Raw genomic sequence first — 19,044 nt, 5'->3', positions numbered from 1 at the left:
ATGGATAGATTGATTGATATTATATTTCTCAACTATATTTCATGCATGAACTGTCACCACCCATACACACAGGCATCATACAAAATCTTGGAACCGGATCCGCACCGTAATCTTAATTATTTCTTCCTTCACCCACATGTCACAATTTCTACAATGATTCGGCGAGATTAATTAAAGGATTTTAGAGTCATTTTGCTAGTTAACGATAAAACTGTGATTAAATCGTACCCCAATTGGCTCCCGTAACGACGTAATTCACAAATTTACGACGGGAACGTCCCATTCGGTTTCCCTCGCATGTGCTCACTGGCCCTTTAAAAACTGGTGGTTGTTTCCCGTCGTGTCCCACAATGCACCGCGGCGGTTGTGTCCACGTCACAGCTGACAGCCAGCCGGCCCGATAATGGCTGCCGCGGCCGAGTTGGCAGTCTAATGAACCGAACGAGTGAAAGCTGTTTGCTAATTGTCAAGGTAAACTATTGAGGGGCTAAATTACCTCATATTTTTGTATTTGTATTTTTGTACAGTTTAGCTTAATGACCTAGCTTGCGGGCTTAACCGAAGCAAGGCTAAGCTACCCCCCCCCCGCCCGGGTCGCCCTCACCGACCCCCGTTGTCTGTTTTGGTTTGACGGTGTTGTTGTTGTTGAGCCACCCCGAAAAAGATGTCATCGTGGCTCGGCGGGATCGGCTCCGGCTTCGGCCAGTCGCTGGGTCAGGTCGGCGGCAGCCTGTCGTCCTTCACCGGACAGCTCTCCAACTTTACCAAAGATATGTTGCTGGAGGGAGTGGAAGAGGTCGGAGGTAAGTCGCCACATCATCATCAGGAGTTGAACCACTTTACTCTCTAATCCAACTAATGAGTATTCCATCAACTCATACGTAAATTTATTTCATGAATGGGTGACGTCGAGGATGGAATCACATGGCTATCTAATGAGTTAGTAACTAAATTGTTTTCCAAAGTGAGGTAGAAGATACAGTGATAGGAAAAAATACTTGAACCCTTTGGAATTTCTTACATTTCTGCATAAATAGGTCATAAAATGTAGCCTGATCTTCATCTAAATCATAAGAATAACAGTCTGCTTAAACGAATACCGCACAAACAGGAACACATCGGCCAATGAAACTAACAGGAGTGTTCAATATATTGACTGCACAGGACAGTCAATGTGTTTGTTTGCTCGCCATGTGATAGGGACACGTGCTCTGTGTTTGTTCCCCTTCTGGAAATGCATGTCGTCACATCGTACATATGTGGATGCATTTAGTTCTGAGTGAAAAATAACAAAGATATGTTGATTGTTTGCTGGAAATGCAGATGCCGCCACAGAGCTGCAGTTGTCCAATTCCAAGTTGGCGGACCTGGAGGCTGCCTTTTCCTCTCAGAAATTTGAGGTTGGATTATTATTTTATTTTTATACCCCCTGCCCCCCTTGATAAAATCTTACTTTTGTAATCAAATAGATCTGCTTGAAAAATTCAGATATTGACTAGAATGCAGTAAGGTGGTGTACAAAGGCAGTATTTCCACATGTAGTGGCAAGGAGTTGGTTACTCAACTGCACGATATTATTGTACTAAATATTATTTCTTAAAATTTGCCACAAAATAAATAATTGCACATAATTCAAATGTTACAGGGTAATTGCTGTCCGTTGGGGAAAAAAAAAACAAAAACCTCAAAATGTTTTTATTTTATTTTTTTTGTGCCAACCGAGTCCAACTTATACTTTATATATATAATGCATTTTAATAAAAATGTATTGTTGGTGTCAGGTGGAAACTTTTGTCCAAATTTGGTCAATAAAAAAAAAAAATCACTAATTGATGCTGTTGGTTAGTCTTCAGGAGAGTCTGTTATTTTTACAAATGATTAACCAAGCTAAAGTTTTGAAAATATCTTGCGCTCTTTAATGATAATTTCCTGAAAAAAAGTAAAAGTTTTGGGGATGTAATTATTCCACTCAACAGCGACATAGCTCTTAAAAATTTTCTGAAAACTTTTTTTTACTTATATAATTTTACTTATTTTCCCACAAAAGATACAAGTGTAGTTAATAGTATTTATGGTATCAAATTTTGCGATTTGTTTTAATAACTATCAACAAAGATTTGATATTTATGTATTCATTATTAATAGATATATTTGTACAATATATTTTATCGCTTATTTTGGTCGTGCTTTACATCAAAAGGAAAACCTGGCAAAATATGGAAGCACGAGGTTTTCATTGGATGCGCCGACGTATTATTGAATTATAAATGTAATACAATGTATTAAAAGCTTCATCTTTATTTCTATTTATTTCAGACTTTCAAATGTTTACAGATTATTATTTTTTTAACTGCTCCATAAGTGAGACAGCTTTACAGATGCCACCTGATGCTCTGCCAATGCAAAGACATGTAGACCGGTGGTGGTGACAGTCATATTGTTGTAAGGCAGTATTTAGACACTTATTTTTAACGGAACTTTGGTACACGCCGTACAGGTTGGCGTCACGCTGACTGCTTGTGGTGTTTTGCAATTAGATTATCACCATGTTGTTGACATGGCAGGAATGTTTAGCATCTCGTCTGATTGCTTACCTGTTGTTTGGCTAACAGCCCGCGGACGTCTGACTCCTGTTGACATTGTTTTTGAATGGGACCGGTTTATGAGCAACTGTGTCTTTTTTTTTTTTTTTTTTTTTTGCGCAGTGCGAAAGGTTGAAAAAACTCCACGCCGAGCTGGAAGAGAAGCTGGAAGCATCAGAGATCCAAATCAAGCAGCAGTCGGGCGAGTACAGGACGCTTCTGCAGCAGAAAGATGTACGAGCATCAACTTCATTTGGTTGGAATGGAATTCTCGTTCATTTCCCCCTAGGGCTGAGCGATACTCCTTTAAAATTATTTATTTTTTCCTAAGAAAAGTCAAATTTCCTATATTCAACCCTTATTTCCACCACTAGCAAATGACAATAACATTATTCAAAACAAGGTTTGCTTTATTTTTTATTATTTTATGCTTTATAGCCCTACAACGTTACTGTGTTTTAATGATGGTAACGCTTGAAGAGTTTAGTTTTATTTATTTATTTATTTATTTATTTTATGTGGTAATTGCTGTAAAAAGTTTGAGAACCACTGCCTTAGATTACAGAATCACAGCTAAAACGCAACCATTACTCCTGACACTGAGGTGCCCATGTGTCCTCCAGGTGGAGATCAGTCACTTAAAGGCCCGACAAAGCGGCCTGCAGGAGGACGTCCAGAATCTTCAGTGCTCAGCCCAGTCCACCTCTGCCGGCCCCGCCCTGGTGCCCAACACCACGGCGTCCTCCAGCGTCTCCACCACGGTGTCGTCCTTCCTATCCCGGCCCTCTGCGTCCCACCACCACCATCACGGCTTCCATGGCGACGACATGGACCTCAGCGAAGTAATCTCGTCCCAGCAGGAGATCAACCGGCTGTCCACCGAGGTGCTGCGACTGGAAGCGGAGGTGGCGCACTGGAGGCGCATGTCGCAGGTGAAGATGAGGTTGATGACGTTTGCTTGTTAGTGAGTTAGAAAGACTGGCTTCCTGAGCTTCTCTGGTTACATTTAAAATAAAATTTTTCGACCGTTATATCTGTAGTTGCTGATTTTACTTAAAAATTTTAATTTACATTTCCAAATCGATTTTAAGAAAATACATTTCCAAATCATATACACATTATCATTTCCCAATTAAAATTTTATTTCTACATCAATTTAAAATTACATTTCCTAATTTGAAATTATATTTCCAGACACAATTAAAATTACACTATCCAATTTAAAATAAAGTTTCCAAAGAATAAAAAAAAAAATTGAAATAATTTCCCAATTGAAAGTTTAATTTCAAAATAAATTTCTATTAATTCCTCACTTAAAAAAAAGTCAAATGTATAATTCAATTTAAAGTTAAATAAAAATAAAATAAAAAATATAAACATTTATATTTCAATTTAAATTAAAAGAAAATACAACTAAAATCTAAAAAGACGAATAAAAATTTAACACGTATAAAAATGTCAAGGTAATTACATTTAAATGTCAAATTACATGTCAGATTACATTTAAAATTTATTTTAATACAAAACGTTTAAAATAACAATTACTTCCAATGAATAAAACATTTATTTCAAGTTAAAATTTGATTTAAATTTTCTAAAAATTAAATTGAATCCAAAAATGTTACTTCATTCATTTCAATTTAAATTGAAAAACAATTCTGATTAATTACAATTCAATTAATTACATTTATAAATGAAAGTGAAAGCACACTAAGTTGAACATATTAAAGTCTGTTAAATATTTTACCGCTGACGTCACAGTTTTTGCATTTCTCCTTTAGGCATCGACAGCAGCGGGGGCAGGTAACTCTGACCAGGGTGAAATTCTCAAACTTCAAAGAACAGTAAAGGTAAATTCACGTGAAAAAAAATTTGTCCCAATAAAATGCTAAAAATGCCCGACACTTTAGCAAAACTGTTAGACTTGACCTTTGTTTCTGTTTTTTGCAGGAGCTGCGGGACGAGATGAACCGCGAGGTGGACGAGCACCAGCATGAGCTCGCCGCCCTGCAGGACGCCCAGCGCCAGAAGATGTCTGACCTCAGCCGACGCCACCGGGAGGAGCTGGCCGAATACGAGGAGAGGATCGAGGACCTCGAGGACCAGCTGCAAAATGGTCAGCTGATGTTTCTATATGTGACCTAAGCCAATGAAATTACAGTGAACCCCCTTTATTGATGGTAGCTAGGGACCGAGCCCTGCCGCGAGAATCGAATATCTGCAAATAATTGGCGTACCCCTCTAAATGGGGGGGGGAGTAATTGCCTTTCAGTGTCACAAGAAAGTGGCAAAGAACTTAAAATACACAATCATGAGCCCATGTTACATACAGTAACAATAGAGATCTCAAATGCTGATGAAAAAAACACCATCAATGATGGCGATGGGTTCGATATATATGTACAGGCGTCAACTCATTTCTGCAAATTTTTTCAGGCTCCTCTGCAGCCAGTTCCCCATCAAACCCTTCCAAAGAGCCAGAGCTGCAGACCACTGTCGCTGCCCTGCGCGAGGCGGCGGAGGAGCGGGAGGCGCGGGAGGCGCGTCTCTCTGAGATGTCCGTAAGCCTGGAGGAGGCGCGGAGGGATCGGGCCTCGCTGCAGTCGGAGAGGGACGACGTCCAAGAGGAGAACGCGGCGCTGCTGCAGAACTACGCCCGGTTACAGGCCTCCGTGGAGGAGCTTCAGGCACGGGTACGGGAGCAGGAGAGCAAGGCTGTGCGGAAAGCCCAAATGGAGCATGAGATCCAAGTGCTGAGGGAAAACCTCACCGCTGCCGAAAAGGAAACGGAGAGACTGAAAAGCTTGCTTGTGGTAAGTGAGTCCTTGGCTGTGACGGCGCACAATTATTGTTTTCTAAATAATGACTTTTCTGGCTTTATGCTCACAAATCAGGCAGAACCAAAGGAGGAGGTTGAGCATGCTGATATCTTAGAACTGAACACCATCATCGGCACACTAAGAGAAGAGAAGGAGGCCCTGGAGCAAGAAAAGGTGGGATAATGTCATCTTTGTGTAATGGGCGTACTAGTACAAGGTCATTTGAACCATTCCTTGAAATTAACAGAATGACTAGAATCCATCTACAATCCCAAAAGTAGGCACATGCATGCACAATGTTCCTGTCATATGATAAATGCAATTGCTCCTCTCACCAGATATTCATGATAAATGCCAATTTCCACAAATACAAACACGACTGGGAATAATCCAAGCTTCTAATGGCCTTCTGCAAGTTGGCCTTTCATCATCAGACACTAGATTAATGCTTTGTTCGTTTCCCTCTCAAAGCTCGATCTGCAGCAGAGACTGAGCGCAGCCGTGGAGGAAGTCGCCAGGGAGAGGGTAGCTCGACCAGCTGAAAGAGAGTCGACGGAAGACCTGAAGGAGGTGCTGGAGACAAGAGAGAAAACCTTGAAGGCCACGCAGGAGGAACGCGACACTCTGCTGACTGAGCTAGAGGAGCTGGACCGGCAAAACCAGGAAGCGACGCAGGTCCGACTGAACTTCCATTGCCAAATTAGAAAATATGAACAATTCTTTTGTGAATGCTGCATTCACATGTGCTATTCTGCTACAAATAGTTTTATTATTCTTCTGCCACTTGTGCTTCTAAGACGTTCAAAATTCTCAACTGATTCAAACTATTCGACCGCAAAAATATTCCGCTCCTTCAGGACGTCTATTCATTACAGTCCCCAAATTCCCATTTTTCCCTCACAATTCCACATTTTCCATGAAAAAGATTGAATTGAAATTCCGTATTTCCTTCCACTTTTCTCTATTGAATCCATTCCAACTTCAAAATGTTCAACTCATTTGTGATGTATTGGAAAGTATTGTTCGCATTACCAAAAGTCCCGCATTTTTCAATATTGGACATTTTTTTGGGAGAAAATACCCAAATGAATGGAGACGTTTTACAAATGTTCCTAACCCTTCCATATTTCTGAACCAGTTCAAACCATTCCAACTTCCAACTGTTCAGCATAAGCTAAGGACATTTGCTTTCCATTCAGGTTGCAATCTTGCAATATGTAGCCATACCTACTGTTAGAATGTTAGCATTTGAGCAATTCTCATTAGAAAAAGTACATAAATACAGGACAAGATTTAAAATCCTCATCGATCACACTGATTTGAGCTATTCTCACTTTATTAGTACTAAAATTAATTCAACCATTTTCTGTAGTGCTTCTCCTCATTAGAGTTCCGGGTGAGCCAACAGCCATTCACACTCCTATGGACAACTTAGTCTTCAATGAACCTAACGTATATGTTTTTGGAATGTTGGAGGAAGCCGCAATACCCCGCAGAAAACCTGCGTGAGCATGGGGAAAACATGCAAACTCCACACAAGAACATTTGAACCCCGAACCTCAGAACTGTGAGCCAGATTTGTTGGATCAGGAAATCAGTAAATTAAATGGTACCTGTCAGACAAAGTGAAGTAGATGACAAGATGTCAAACAGGAAGGTGTTTTGCCACTATCTAAAGAAATGAAAGAACAAGTGAAAAACAAAGTGATTGAAAACTAATAAGTCAGTATTTTTCAGTGCTTGCATTCTACATTCTATGTTAACTAATTCTATGGCATTTCAGTTCATCAGCTCTTCATCATTCATGCACAATTATAACATGAATTGCAATTCTCTCATCTTCACTTGTCATTGTGCTTTCCTCTCCCAGCATCTGATCGCCGTGAAAGAGCAGCTGAAGAAGGCCGAGGCAGAGCATGGCGCCACCAAAGACCAGAAGAGTGCGCTGGAGCAGGAGCTGGAGGCCCAGAAAGAGAGGATCAGCCAGAGCGCGTTCACGCTCAACGACCTGCACATGAGCAAGCAGCAGCTGGAGGGCATCATCCGGGAGCTGAAGGACAAACTGACACAAGCTCAAGAGCGGACCAAAGAGGCCCGCAAAGAAATATTGGAGCTGAAGAAGAGCTTGCAGGAGAAGGAGGTGCATCTGTTGGCAACAAAAGAAAAGCTCGCTCGAGGTGAAAGGACAAGAACGGATGAAGGTGAGCTGGCCGCGAAGGACGGAGAACTTTTGGATCTCAGAGGAGAGCTGGAGAAAGTGAAGTCGGTGGACTTCGAGCTGAAGATGGAGAACGGGAAGTTGAAGGAGGCCGTGAGGAAAGCGGAGGACTTGTTGAAACAGAGCCAGACAGCGGCAAGCAAGACGCTGCAGGAGAAGGACACGCGCATCGAAGCCCTCAAGCTGGAGAAAGAGCAACTGGACTGCGAGCTGCAGCGGGCCGAGCGCTCGCTTGCGGAACAGGCCAAACAGTACCAGCGCACTGTGGACGAGCTGAGCCGAGCCCACTCCATGGATGACTCTGCTCTGCAGAAGGAGCACGAGCGCGCCGTGAAGCTCAACCAGGAGAAGGAGAAGGAGATCGCTCAGCTGCGCTGCGACGGCGAGCAGCTGGCGGCCGACCACCGCGACACCAACGAGATGCTCGCCATCACCGTTGCCGGGCAGAAGCAGCTTACCGACTTGCTCCAGGAGAAGGACGCATTCGCCGAGACGCTGAAGCAGAATGTGGCGGACGCGCGTGCCGAGCTCGAGGTGAGCGTCGCGGCGGCGAGGAGGGAGGCTGACGTGCTCAGACAGGCGCTGGAGGAAAAGGACAAACAGCTGGCGGGCATGAAGGAGGACAACAGCCACTTGAAGGAGGAGATGGACCGCGCACGGGATCAGCAGAGCAGACCTCCGCGCACCCTGGACATCATCACCGAGCTGGAGGCTGAGATCACCCAGCTCAAGTCATCCAGAGGCAGCCTAGAGGAGGAGGTGCGGGATCTCCGGCGGAGCCTGGAGGAGCAGCAGGCCTCGTTCCTCGGATCTCGGAGCGAGCTGGAGCAGGCCTCGCTCGACTTCGACAGGCTCCTGCAGGCCAGGGACCAGGAGCTGGCCGGACTGCGACAGATCCTGGAGAGACGAGGCCCCGCCGAGTCCCCGACGGAGCGGGGTGATGTTATACTGCAGGAAGACAAGACTGTGTCTCTGAACCAGGAGAACGGCAACGAGAAGCACGACCTCTCCAAGGTGGAACTGGAGCGACTAGTGATGGGCATGAAGGAGAAAGAGACGGAAATCAGCCAGCTGAACGAGAAGAACCTCTCTCTGACCAGGCAGCTGGACCAGTTGGCGGTGTCTCGTGACGAAGTGGGGAAGCTCTCACAGGTGATCCTGCAGAAGGACCTGGAGAGCCAGGCCCTTCATGTATTTAATACTACCCTCTTTACCTTTATTAGCAATATTATATCAGCAACACATCCAAATACAGTGAAACACCTGCATTTTCGCGGTTTGGCATTCGCGACGTTGTATTGCTTTGACGGCATCTTGTTGCATCTTGGTGCCAAGGAACTATTGATGTGAGTTGAGGTGCTTCATTTAGATAATAGTCCTTTGCTGCTATCTTGTGGTATCCCTAGGCAATTACAGTGGAGTTTAAATCTTTGGGTGGGGTATCAGCTGATAGCCGATTTTTGCTATTCGCAGCATGTAGTGGTATTTATTTTTTTTCTGTAGTAGTATTTGTTTTAAATCACTTTCTGTTTTTTTAATGAAGTATTTCTTTTTTATGACGCACTGTACTGTATTTTTGTACAGTAATCCACGGTGTTTTTGGCCTTCGCTGACGTCCAAAGACGTACACAGATTACTACTTTCCTAATAAATGAGCTTTGGTACGAGAGGTGTGTTTTTCATCAAATACCGGATCAGTTTGCTAAAATTAAACCGCGATTATGCAGGCATTATTTTAAGGCATTTTTTTGATACTATCAACTATGTTTTATTACCATTTTATATATTTTTAATTTATGTTTTTTGGTATTTCAGATGATCCTGCAGAAGGACCTTGAGATCCAGGCCCTTCATACGCGAGTCACTATGGGTGGCGGTCAGGACGTCCTCTTCCTCCAGCAGCAGCTGCAGGCCTATGCCGTGGAGAGGGAGCAGATCCTCGCCGTGCTCAATGAGAAGACCCGAGAGAACAGCCAGCTCCGCTCCGACTACCACCGCCTCATGGACATCATGGCGGTCAAGGAGGCGGCGCTGCTTAAGCTGCAGCAGGAGAACCAGCGGCTCTCCAACTCCGGCGACCCATCGGGGAGCCAGGAGATGTTTAAGGAGACCATCCAGAATCTCTCACGCATCATCCGGGAGAAGGACATCGAGATTGATGCGCTGACGCAGAAGTGTCAGACGCTGGTGACGGTGCTGCAGTCGTCGGGCGGAGACGCTGGTGCCGGCGGGGTCAGCAGCAACCAGTTTGAGGAGCTGCTTAAGGAGCGTGACACGCTCAAGCAGCAGGTGAAGAAGATGGAGGAGTGGAAGCAGCAGGTGATGACCACCGTCAAGAACATGCAACACGAGTCGGCGCAGCTTCAGGAGGAACTGGTCAACCTCCGGGCTCAGGTGTCTGCCGATGGCGACGCTGGCTCCAAACTTTCGGTGGACTACGCCAGGCTTATTCAGAGCTATGAGCACAAGGAGCAGCGGCTGGGCAGCTTGAGTGTGGAGCTGGCCCAGGTCCAGCAGACCCTCACCCAGCTCAACACCACCAAGGATCTCCTACTGGGCCGTCTAGGCCACGCGGCTCCTGAAAGCGAAGCTCAGTCGAGCGCGGTCGACGCTCCGAGCAAAGACCTGACGTCACTTCAAGCCCGGTTGGCCGAGCAGGAGAACCTGATCCGGACCCTCCAGGAGAACAATCACCGGCTCTCCTGCTCGGCCTCCTCCTCCGAGAGCGAGCAGAGGAGCCACGCCGCCGAGCTCCAGCAGGTCCGCGCCAGTCTGGAGGCGCTACAGAGGTCTGTCCGGGACAAGGACCTGCTCATCAAGACCAAAGGGGACCAGCTGGCTCGAGTGGGCGAGACGCTGCGCAACCGCGAGAGCGACAACGAAGTCCTGAAGCAGGCCGTCACCAACCTGAAGGAACGTGCCGTCATCCTGGAGATGGACACCAAGACGCTGAAGGAGGAGAACGAGCAGGTGGTAGCACGTTCACGAGAGAAGGAGTCGGAGTTCCGTGCGCTGCAAGAGACCAACATGCAGGTGTCCATGCTGCTACGCGAGCGAGAGTTTGAGCTCGGCGCCATGAGGGACAAAGCCGCCACCGTGGAGAAGATGCTCAAGGACAAAGAACAGGTCAGTTCACGGCCCATCGCCACTATCAAGGCCGTTGTGCTACCTTTCACCAGGGAAGTTGGTGGCGTTTGTATTTTTGTTAAATCCTAGCATTGTTCAACATTACCTTTGAACAGTGCATGCAGGGTCAGAACCTCTGCAAGCTCAAATGCTCATCAAATCAGAACCAAATTGTAATTTTGCCCATTTTTTTAAATTTCTTTTTGCGTCTTATTCATTGTTTTTTTTTTTTTTTGTCAAAGAAAAAATCCGTAAACTGCGCGTGGTTTGTTGCAGGGTAAATCGAGTGAGCTCAATCAACTCCTCAACGAAATCAAGTCCATGCAGGACAAAGCGGTGGCCTTTCAGCAGGAGCGGGACCAGGTGGTGATGGCACTCAAGCAGAAGCAAATGGAAACCACGGCGCTACAGACCGAGGTGTGAATGTTCATTTCAGTATACTTTGAAGTCCCAAAGGGAAACATGTTTTGCAGACGGGGGTGTTTAGATGCTCATATATCGCTGTCGTGCTGCCATGAAAGGCAAGTTCTGTCTCTCAGATTTTGCATCGTATTCGTCTTTAGTATTTTTGGTGAAATGCTCTAACTTTCGTGTGCCGTTGCTAACGCTAGTTAGCCGTAGTTCTTCCAGGTACGTCACGTGCTATAACCCGAATGCGGGCAAGCGGGGGGGATTCAGACACTTGAGAGAAGAAAAAAGGTTAAAAAAACAACAACAAAGACCTCAACTATTAAATTAATTGTTGACGATTTCTGCCTCGGTGAGCTGGGTTTAAATGGAGAGACAGTAGAGGGATAGAGAGAGCAAGAGAACAGGATTGAGGGTTTAGCAACCGGGGGAGGGACAAGAAAACAATGGGCACAACAACAGCAGCTGAACAAGTTGTCTGTGCGTCCGGACAGCTGCAGCACGTGCGGGACAAAGAGCAGCGCCTTAACTTGGAGCTGGAGAGGCTGCGCAACCACCTGTTGGAGATCGAGGACTCGTACACGCGAGAGGCTCTTGCCGCGGAGGACCGCGAGACCGAGCTGCGGCGCCGCGTGGCCCAGCTGGACGAGCGGCTGGCCACGTCCTCCAACGCAGTGGAGAGCGCCAGGTCGGCATCAAACTCAACTGAGTGGACTCAAGTAGCACCAAGCTAATTAAGATAAAAAAAATTCACGTCTTCATTGTGTTTTTAGCCAGCAGGCCAGCATGCAGGTGGAGTCTCTGCAGGAGCAGCTGAGCGGCGTGGTCAAGCAGCGGGATGACGCCCTCCTGCAGCTCAGGACCTCCCAGGAACAGGTCAAGCAGTATGCTGTATCCCTCTCCAACCTGCAGATGGTGCTAGAGCAGTTCCAGCAAGGCAAGAACCGTAGTCAATACAACATGTGTTCCAGTGAAATGTCTTTTACATCTCATATGGCAATAAACGGCTTGAAGCCTCTTTTTTTTTTTTTAAGAATCTTTCATAATTATAATTGCCAAACTACCGCTAGCTGTAAAGTGAGTTGTGTAATTTGCCACCATACAGCGCTCATATCTCAAGTTTGCGCTTGCAAGTCAAAGCAAATAATCATCTGCATCTCAAAACCCGTAGGTTAGGTCAGTAGAGTCTCAAGGCACCACTGTTCTTATAATAACATTTTTGAATGTAGTGGTATTTTTTTTTTAATTTCACGTCAGTCATAAACTAATCTGCTGTGCAGTTGGTTAGATAGATTAGCGTGAGTTTCTGATTGCACTGCCTTCACACACAGTTTCTCCACCCGTGACTTGACGGCTAACCGTACGACGTTCTGCTTTTTACTTTTTTTTTTTGGACTACATGGGAACACTTATCACGTCAAAGCCAAAAGCTAAGCAGAGCTGTAGTTTTGTTGGGTGCACAGGTTAGCGTCACAATTTATAAGCATAGCCAGCACAGCCAGAAACCTCCTTTTTGAAGCTTATTTACAGCACGTACCTACGTACAAACAGAAGTGACACAAAGTTTATAAGCAAGCATTTTATAACGTCCTGTTGTATCGGTATGACGGTTCAACTTCTTACCTGGGGGTGTACAGTGACAGCCGCTCAAATTGTCTGCTTTCAAAATGAGTAGAGAGTAGATACTGATTCCTCGTGCGTCACAATTTGACTGTTTTGACCTGGGAACTGATTTATTATTATAATTTTTTTTTCTGGGTGGAAAAGTGTCCTAATGTCTCCTTTGCTGCCATTCAGAGGAGAAAGCCATGTACTCTGCAGAGCTGGACAAGCTCAGGAAGGAGAAGGAGGAGTGGCGAAGGAAGGCGGACAAGCTAGAAGACCAAGCGTCTGCCCTTCAGGTGGTTTAACCGCTTCATGGTTGCATTCCACCTTAACATAAAGTGGGTCTAAATGTGGAAATGACGCTCACGTTGCAGATGAACCTGGACGAGGCCAACGCCGCTCTGGATTCGGCGTCTCGCCTCACCGACCAGCTGGACTATAAGGAGGAGCAGATTGAGGAGCTGAAGCAGCAAGGTGAGGTCATGGGCAGTCTTCACGTTTCATGTCCGACGTAATTAACAAAAGGGCAAAAGAACAAGAACAAAAGCCTTTATTGTCCCCTGCCCCCTGAAGGGAAATTTTCAACTTTCACACGTTAGCAGCCAATTTCCGTACTTTTTTTGGTTGATGTTTGGTCCACCTCCAGACCCTAACCTCGCCCTTGCTGCCATTGGGCCTTCCTTTTAACAACAATAAAGTTATTTTCCTCTTGCGTAGAATAAAACAAACATCCCACTGACTTTTCCAACAACACACATGAAGGCCTCTTTGTGTCAGGGGCAAGTGTATGTATATTTGTGTGTGTGTGTCTATAGATGGATCGATCAAGACTAATGTAGTGTTTTCCTGGAGTTTATTTTAATGTAGGGATTGTTGTTGTTAAACTATCGCGTTGTTAAACCTGACATTTGTTTTATTGAAAACAAATGACCCGAGGACTTTTCCTACATCACTTAAGAAGGCTGTCTGGGGTGAAATATTTCTCCCACGCCTTTGTTTGTTCTTGAATGCAACATCTGATATGACTCCATCTTGATCGCCTGTTATTCTAGACCTGCTCCATGAGTTCATGTGTTTGCCCTGCTTCTTATCTGACTGCCACCTATGGAACATGTGCAGTACGTGGCGTCTATGAATGGATGTGTGTGTGTTTGTAGTGGACGTGAGACAAGAGATGTTGGAGGAGGCCCAGAAGAAACTGATGAACCTTTTGCACAGCACTGAGGGCAAGATTGACAAGTAGGTGACATGATTGACAGCGGAATTTGGCAGCTCAATTATGTTTGTTTATTATGAAGTATAATGAATTATAAGTAATATTAGACCTGTTAGAATGGATTTTAACCATTCACTCAGTCAGCACTCATTACTCCTCTCTCTATGACTTTCATGTCGTAAGTCCTGCCTTCCCATAACTTCATTTGTATGTACCTTCATTTGCTGACTTTTCAGGTACTGGTGACGCATTATTGGACTGAATGAGTGTCAATCATTATAACAACACCATTGAAATTTTATAGATTTTTTTTGTTTAGTTCAGTGGTGGGCAAAGAATGCCTCTGTTCTTTAATTTGGACCACCAGGCATTCACATTAGCAAGTGTCCTGAAATATTTGTCGCATTAATTTAGCTGCCTCCCCCCCCCAAAAAAAAAATTGGTTAATTAAAACATTTGTTCCCTTTATTTTTTTAAATAAAAATGTCTATATCCATTTAACATTTTATGTTTTATTAAAGAAATAATTTTATAAATTATAAATAATTATACATAATATAGTGTTGCCTTGAGATACAAGTGAAATGACTTGATGTTTTTTCAGATCTGAGCCGTGGTTCGACTGATTTTTGTTTTTTGAGTGAAGATTGGAAAGTGAGCCTAAAATGATTTATGATGCATTATTTCGCCATTTTCCCTCAAATGATGATAATATTCCATAATTCCTTTGGGGCAAATAACTAAAAATGCATAGTTACTATTCCCCAAGGAAATAATAATACAAATCAAATGAGTCTTTATTTTCTCAATGTGCTCCTTGATGCAGTGATGGACATTGTACATTCATTACACACCAAATGACATTTAAATTTTGTGTCCCCCAGGGCCCTGATGCGTAACCTGCTCCAGGGCTACTTCCACACACCCAGAGCCAAGCGCATGGACGTGCTGAGGCTCATGGGTAGTGTGCTGGGGCTGAGCCCAGAGGACGTGGAAAAGGTCAGAAATGAATTGAAAGGCGTATTCCTTTCAAATGAGCGACATCATTGTAGCAGAATTTGCACACCAGAATAACGCCGCTCCTGTTGCAGCGTGCCTTGTAAACGCACAAGCAAAGCGTAGTTTGTGTTCAAACGCGCCTTTCACAAATGTCCCATGCATTAACGCAATATACTGTATTTAGGGCGAGTTCAAAAACAACAAAGTATTTTTTTTTTTTTTTGGTCATGTATTCAAAGCACTCATGGAAAAGAAAGTCCGTCATTTCAGTGCTACAAATTAAGAACTGGTTTTCCAAATGTAAAATTCTGTAAGCTCACGCTGTCCAAACAACAGTGACTGATGCGTGATTATTAAAAAGTGTGAAAATTGGAGGTGTCTCAATATAAACTCTTAGATTCTTCCACTATCTTGCAAAGCTAAAGTTAAGTCTGAGAGTGAAAAAACATTGCAGCGAGCTTGAAACGCACATTTAAAAATGTAAATTTGCTCTTCTCTGACCCCGAGAAACCCTTAAAAAAAACTTCCACAAAAGTGGGTGGGGGGGGTTCTTATCCAGAAGATGTGGCAGCAGCCCAGAGTAACCATTCCAACCCTCCTAAAGGGAAGCAGATACGGCAAATTGGATTACTGTGCCACCAAAGACAAAGAAAATGTTTATGGTGGTGCGCTTTTGTCATGGTGTGTCCCTCGCCTCGTGTGTTTTTCTTTTTTTTCTTTTTTAAACACCAATGTTCCTCCCCGCTTGTGTTTACATCCCCCTTACGGGATCACAGCGCGCTCTAAGTGCATCCAGCTGCGAGCGAGCGACGTCTACGACGAGGGAGGATGACAGCGCGGTGAGGCCGCTTCCGCCTGCAGCGACGTGTCAAGTCAGCAAAAAAATACCCAGCGGATCTAATTATGCGGACAGAGCGCGGGGGAAATGAAGACCATTAAGTCTTCGTCAACTTGTCTGAGGCCTCTGCCGCAAAATTGCCACGACAGAAGATCTGGCATTTGTCAGCTGTGTGGTTTTTGTTTTGTTTTTGTTTTGTTTTTGTTTTTTAACACACAACCTGATGGAGGAATATTGACTCGCTTTCACACAGCAACACGGCATGCCACCATCAGATAATTAGATGACACCAATGTTAGCATCTGGTGTGACATATTACAGTGTTTCCCGGTTCATCGTTCAGATTTTTGGTCTCCGAAATCCCTGCTCTTATCACAGAAAACTGAAATGTGCAATTTTTTTTTCCTACGCCTGTAACCGTATCGAAACCAAAATTCACGATACTCTGAGACAAGAACGTGTGTCGCCTTAGAAATGGCAGAACCGCAAAATTTCCAACTGCCAGAGTTCTATGCAGTTTAATTTGAAGGCCATATCGCCCGGCCCTCGTTAGTGCTGATTTCCAGATGTGGTCTTTTGCGGTCCAGATGCTGGAGGAGGACACGGCTCGCGGCGTGAGCGGCTGGGTGTCGAGCTGGCTCGGCGGCCGAGGAGCTCAGAGCGTCCCCAGCACTCCCCAGAGGCCCACCAGCGGATACAGCTTTAACACGGTCAGAAGAAACAACACTGTGACTTCACTACTTTCACCACCCCTCTGATAACAGCAACAAAAGTCACAAAAAAATTGATTACAATATTTTTGGGGGGAGGCTGGTATGGATTAATGTCACTTCCATTCATTTGCATGGGAAAGGATGATTTGTGTTAAGAGCGTGGTCACGGAACAAATTAAACTCGTGTCTCAAAGCACCGCTGTATGCTCTTCTTCAAATGATATGACATAATTTATTGTATTTTTTTTTGGAGAACTACAGTTTTATGGAGTAAAACTCTGTTTTTCTTCCTGTCACAGTCCTTCTCAGAGATGTTTGTCAAGTTCCTGGAGACGGAGTCGACACCGTCGCTCCCTCCGCCCAAACTTCCCGTCATGGATATCAGGCCTCTGAGCGCCCCGCCCTCCAGGAGAGCGCCGGCCGGCAAGTCCAACAACCCCTTCCTGGCTCCGCGCTCCGCTGCCGTGCCCCTGCTGGCCGCCGGCGCCGGTGTCTCCGGCGGGCCGGGCGGGCACCTGCTGATGAAGCCCATCTCGGACGCTTTGCCCACCTTCACGCCCGTGCCCGTGTCGGCCGAGGCCAGCGCTGGTGCCGTGCTCAAGGACCTGTTGAAGCAGTGAAGTGGACATGTGTGCATAGAAGATGTGTTTGTCCTATGCAGATTCATCAAAGTGCTTCCTTACATAAACCAGAGCTGGGTGAGAGCATTTGAAGCCCCTAAATGGTGGCTTCAAACTAACATGGCCGACTTCCTGTTTGTTTGTGTTCAGAATCGTTCACTCTTGAGTCGATTCCGAACATAGCCTGCGACTTCTTCATGCGTCCTGTCACGTGAACCGTCTCTACCGAATTTGTCGTCATTCGGTAAAACTGGGCCAGCTAAGATAAAGCCCTCTTAAAAGGCTATTTAGTTGCCAAAATAACAATAATAAAGCTGAGAGTAAGAATAAAGAGGTCCTCGCCTTCATCCAAAATAAGACGTTTGGTGTGGACCTTGTGGAGTTCGGTTATTAGAATTCAAACTTTTACTTTGCCGCCATGCTCCACCCTCAAACTTCGCAATTTAGCTTCTCCCATCAGTTAATTATACGTGTTTTAATTTGGGTAGAAATCAGGTCAAATGTCACAGTCTTGTCTAGTCTTTGAGGACACCTGGAAATGGCAGAAATGACCCAAAATTGGCCGACATCCTGTGTTTTTTCCGACATTGCTGACATTTTTGTGGGTCTACTAGTGATCGACATGTCTGCCAAATTTGGTGGTGCTCAGTGAATATGGCTGACCTTGTGTTAAGAGTTTTACGTTTGAGGGCGAGACATCTAATTTAGCAATGAGTTAATTCTTTGCAATTTAGCGTCAGCCATCTGTCTAGTATACGTGACTCTAATTTGGTAGCAATTGGACAAAATCTATGGGACAAGTTCATCTTTGAAGGACCCCTGAAAGTCGCCAAGATGAACATAAATGAAAGATTTACGGTGTCTTTTCCGGTATAGGTTATTGACACCTTTTTGCCGGTCTGTTCATAACGATCTTATGTACTAAAATCTTGCGTTGCTTAGGGAAACTGGCTTTGTGGGCTGAATATTTAAAAAAAAAAAATCTATATTGCTCTACTGTTGTTAAAATGGCTGCTTGAAACCAAAATGGTGGATATCTTTTTAGATATGGCGTCGTGGGACTTTTTTAGGGGTCTACTCATGACAGACATTCCAAATTTCACGTTGCTGACCCACTACATGACAACAATCTACTATCAAAGGCCACATTTAGAAGTGGGGAAAAAAGCTGATTTTTCCTTTTCATTAATGATAGACATGCCTCCCAAATTTCATGTCGCTAAGGGTATTTGAATCGACCCCACTACGTGACAAAAATCTACCGTGAACTTTTGGAAGGGAAACAATTTGGTTTTCAAACTTGTCCCACCACGTTGTTTCTAAACCCAAGTGACCTTGTGAACATCGCAATTTTCAGCCTTTTCTTTTTTTGGGGGGGTAAACTTTATATTTTCTGAGGATGATGGAAATGATGTCGAGCATGCAAGCCGCGTAGTTGCCAAGCATTCTGTGGCCGCGGTAGCCCGCAGAGTCTACCCAACAGCACATGCTCAAGTCATGACGGGCGTACGTAAACGACGCTACTATTACACAGTTATACACGTTTATTGGCTGGGATTGTTTTTCTTGGATTTATGGGCACTGGTTATGAGGTAGGACATCAAAGTGCCTGTTATTTTGTGCAAATAACTTGTATTATCTGGAGTGTACATGCTTGATAGGGATATTTATATTTACAGACTTGTTTGTACATTTATTGTAAATCAGCGACTTTTTTTGTAAATTGGAGGAAGAAGGGGGGCGGGGAAATAAAAGTACTTCTGCCCCCTGTTGGTGGCTTAGCTTTATTTGGGGCCAGGCATGAAAGGGGGGTGTCTGGGGAGGGCCGTCCCTTCTCAGTTTGATGGGATCCAGCTGTGGAGTGAGGCAGGGGGCGGGGGGCATTGCAAAATCATCTTTT

The 19,044-nt window shown here is 44.7% G+C and overlaps 1 protein-coding gene across 2 annotated transcripts; it reads left to right on the top strand.

The window, feature by feature from the left end:
* The first annotated feature begins 340 nt into the window (after nt 1-340).
* Nucleotides 341-18,914, top strand: trip11 (thyroid hormone receptor interactor 11). 2 transcript variants are annotated; one of them, XM_061794059.1, is made up of 20 exons: nt 342-803; nt 1,324-1,400; nt 2,706-2,816; nt 3,206-3,514; nt 4,364-4,432; nt 4,533-4,698; nt 5,019-5,395; nt 5,477-5,575; nt 5,873-6,076; nt 7,272-8,771; nt 9,435-10,745; nt 11,022-11,162; nt 11,648-11,841; nt 11,927-12,090; nt 12,951-13,054; nt 13,133-13,232; nt 13,916-13,997; nt 14,859-14,973; nt 16,399-16,521; nt 16,824-18,914. In XM_061794059.1, exons 1-20 carry the CDS (start codon nt 665-667, stop codon nt 17,142-17,144), a joined length of 5,706 nt encoding a protein of 1,901 aa, XP_061650043.1. In that variant the 5' UTR covers nt 342-664; the 3' UTR covers nt 17,145-18,914. The 2 variants fall into 2 exon arrangements, with proteins under 2 accessions (XP_061650044.1, XP_061650043.1); XM_061794060.1 differs by lacking the exons at nt 16,399-16,521; nt 16,824-18,914 and adding an exon at nt 15,750-16,362 and having other exon boundaries at nt 341-803.
* The last annotated feature ends 130 nt before the right edge of the window (nt 18,915-19,044 follow it).

Source organism: Phyllopteryx taeniolatus, chromosome 13 (genome assembly GCF_024500385.1).
Source record: "Phyllopteryx taeniolatus isolate TA_2022b chromosome 13, UOR_Ptae_1.2, whole genome shotgun sequence".
In the NCBI taxonomy this organism is placed as follows: Eukaryota; Metazoa; Chordata; class Actinopteri; order Syngnathiformes; family Syngnathidae; genus Phyllopteryx; species Phyllopteryx taeniolatus.
The sequence above is the reverse complement of the archived record's forward strand: the minus strand, read 5'-3'. Positions and strand labels throughout refer to the sequence as shown.

Bases quoted from the DNA above. Each gene is read 5' to 3' on its own strand.
- trip11 (XM_061794059.1), top strand. From the start codon at position 665: ATGTCATCGTGGCTCGGCGGGATCGGCTCCGGCTTCGGCCAGTCGCTG. The intron at 804-1,323 runs GTAAGTCGCCAC...CTGGAAATGCAG, and splicing joins GGGAGTGGAAGAGGTCGGAG to ATGCCGCCACAGAGCTGCAG. The intron at 12,091-12,950 runs GCAAGAACCGTA...GCTGCCATTCAG, and splicing joins GCTAGAGCAGTTCCAGCAAG to AGGAGAAAGCCATGTACTCT.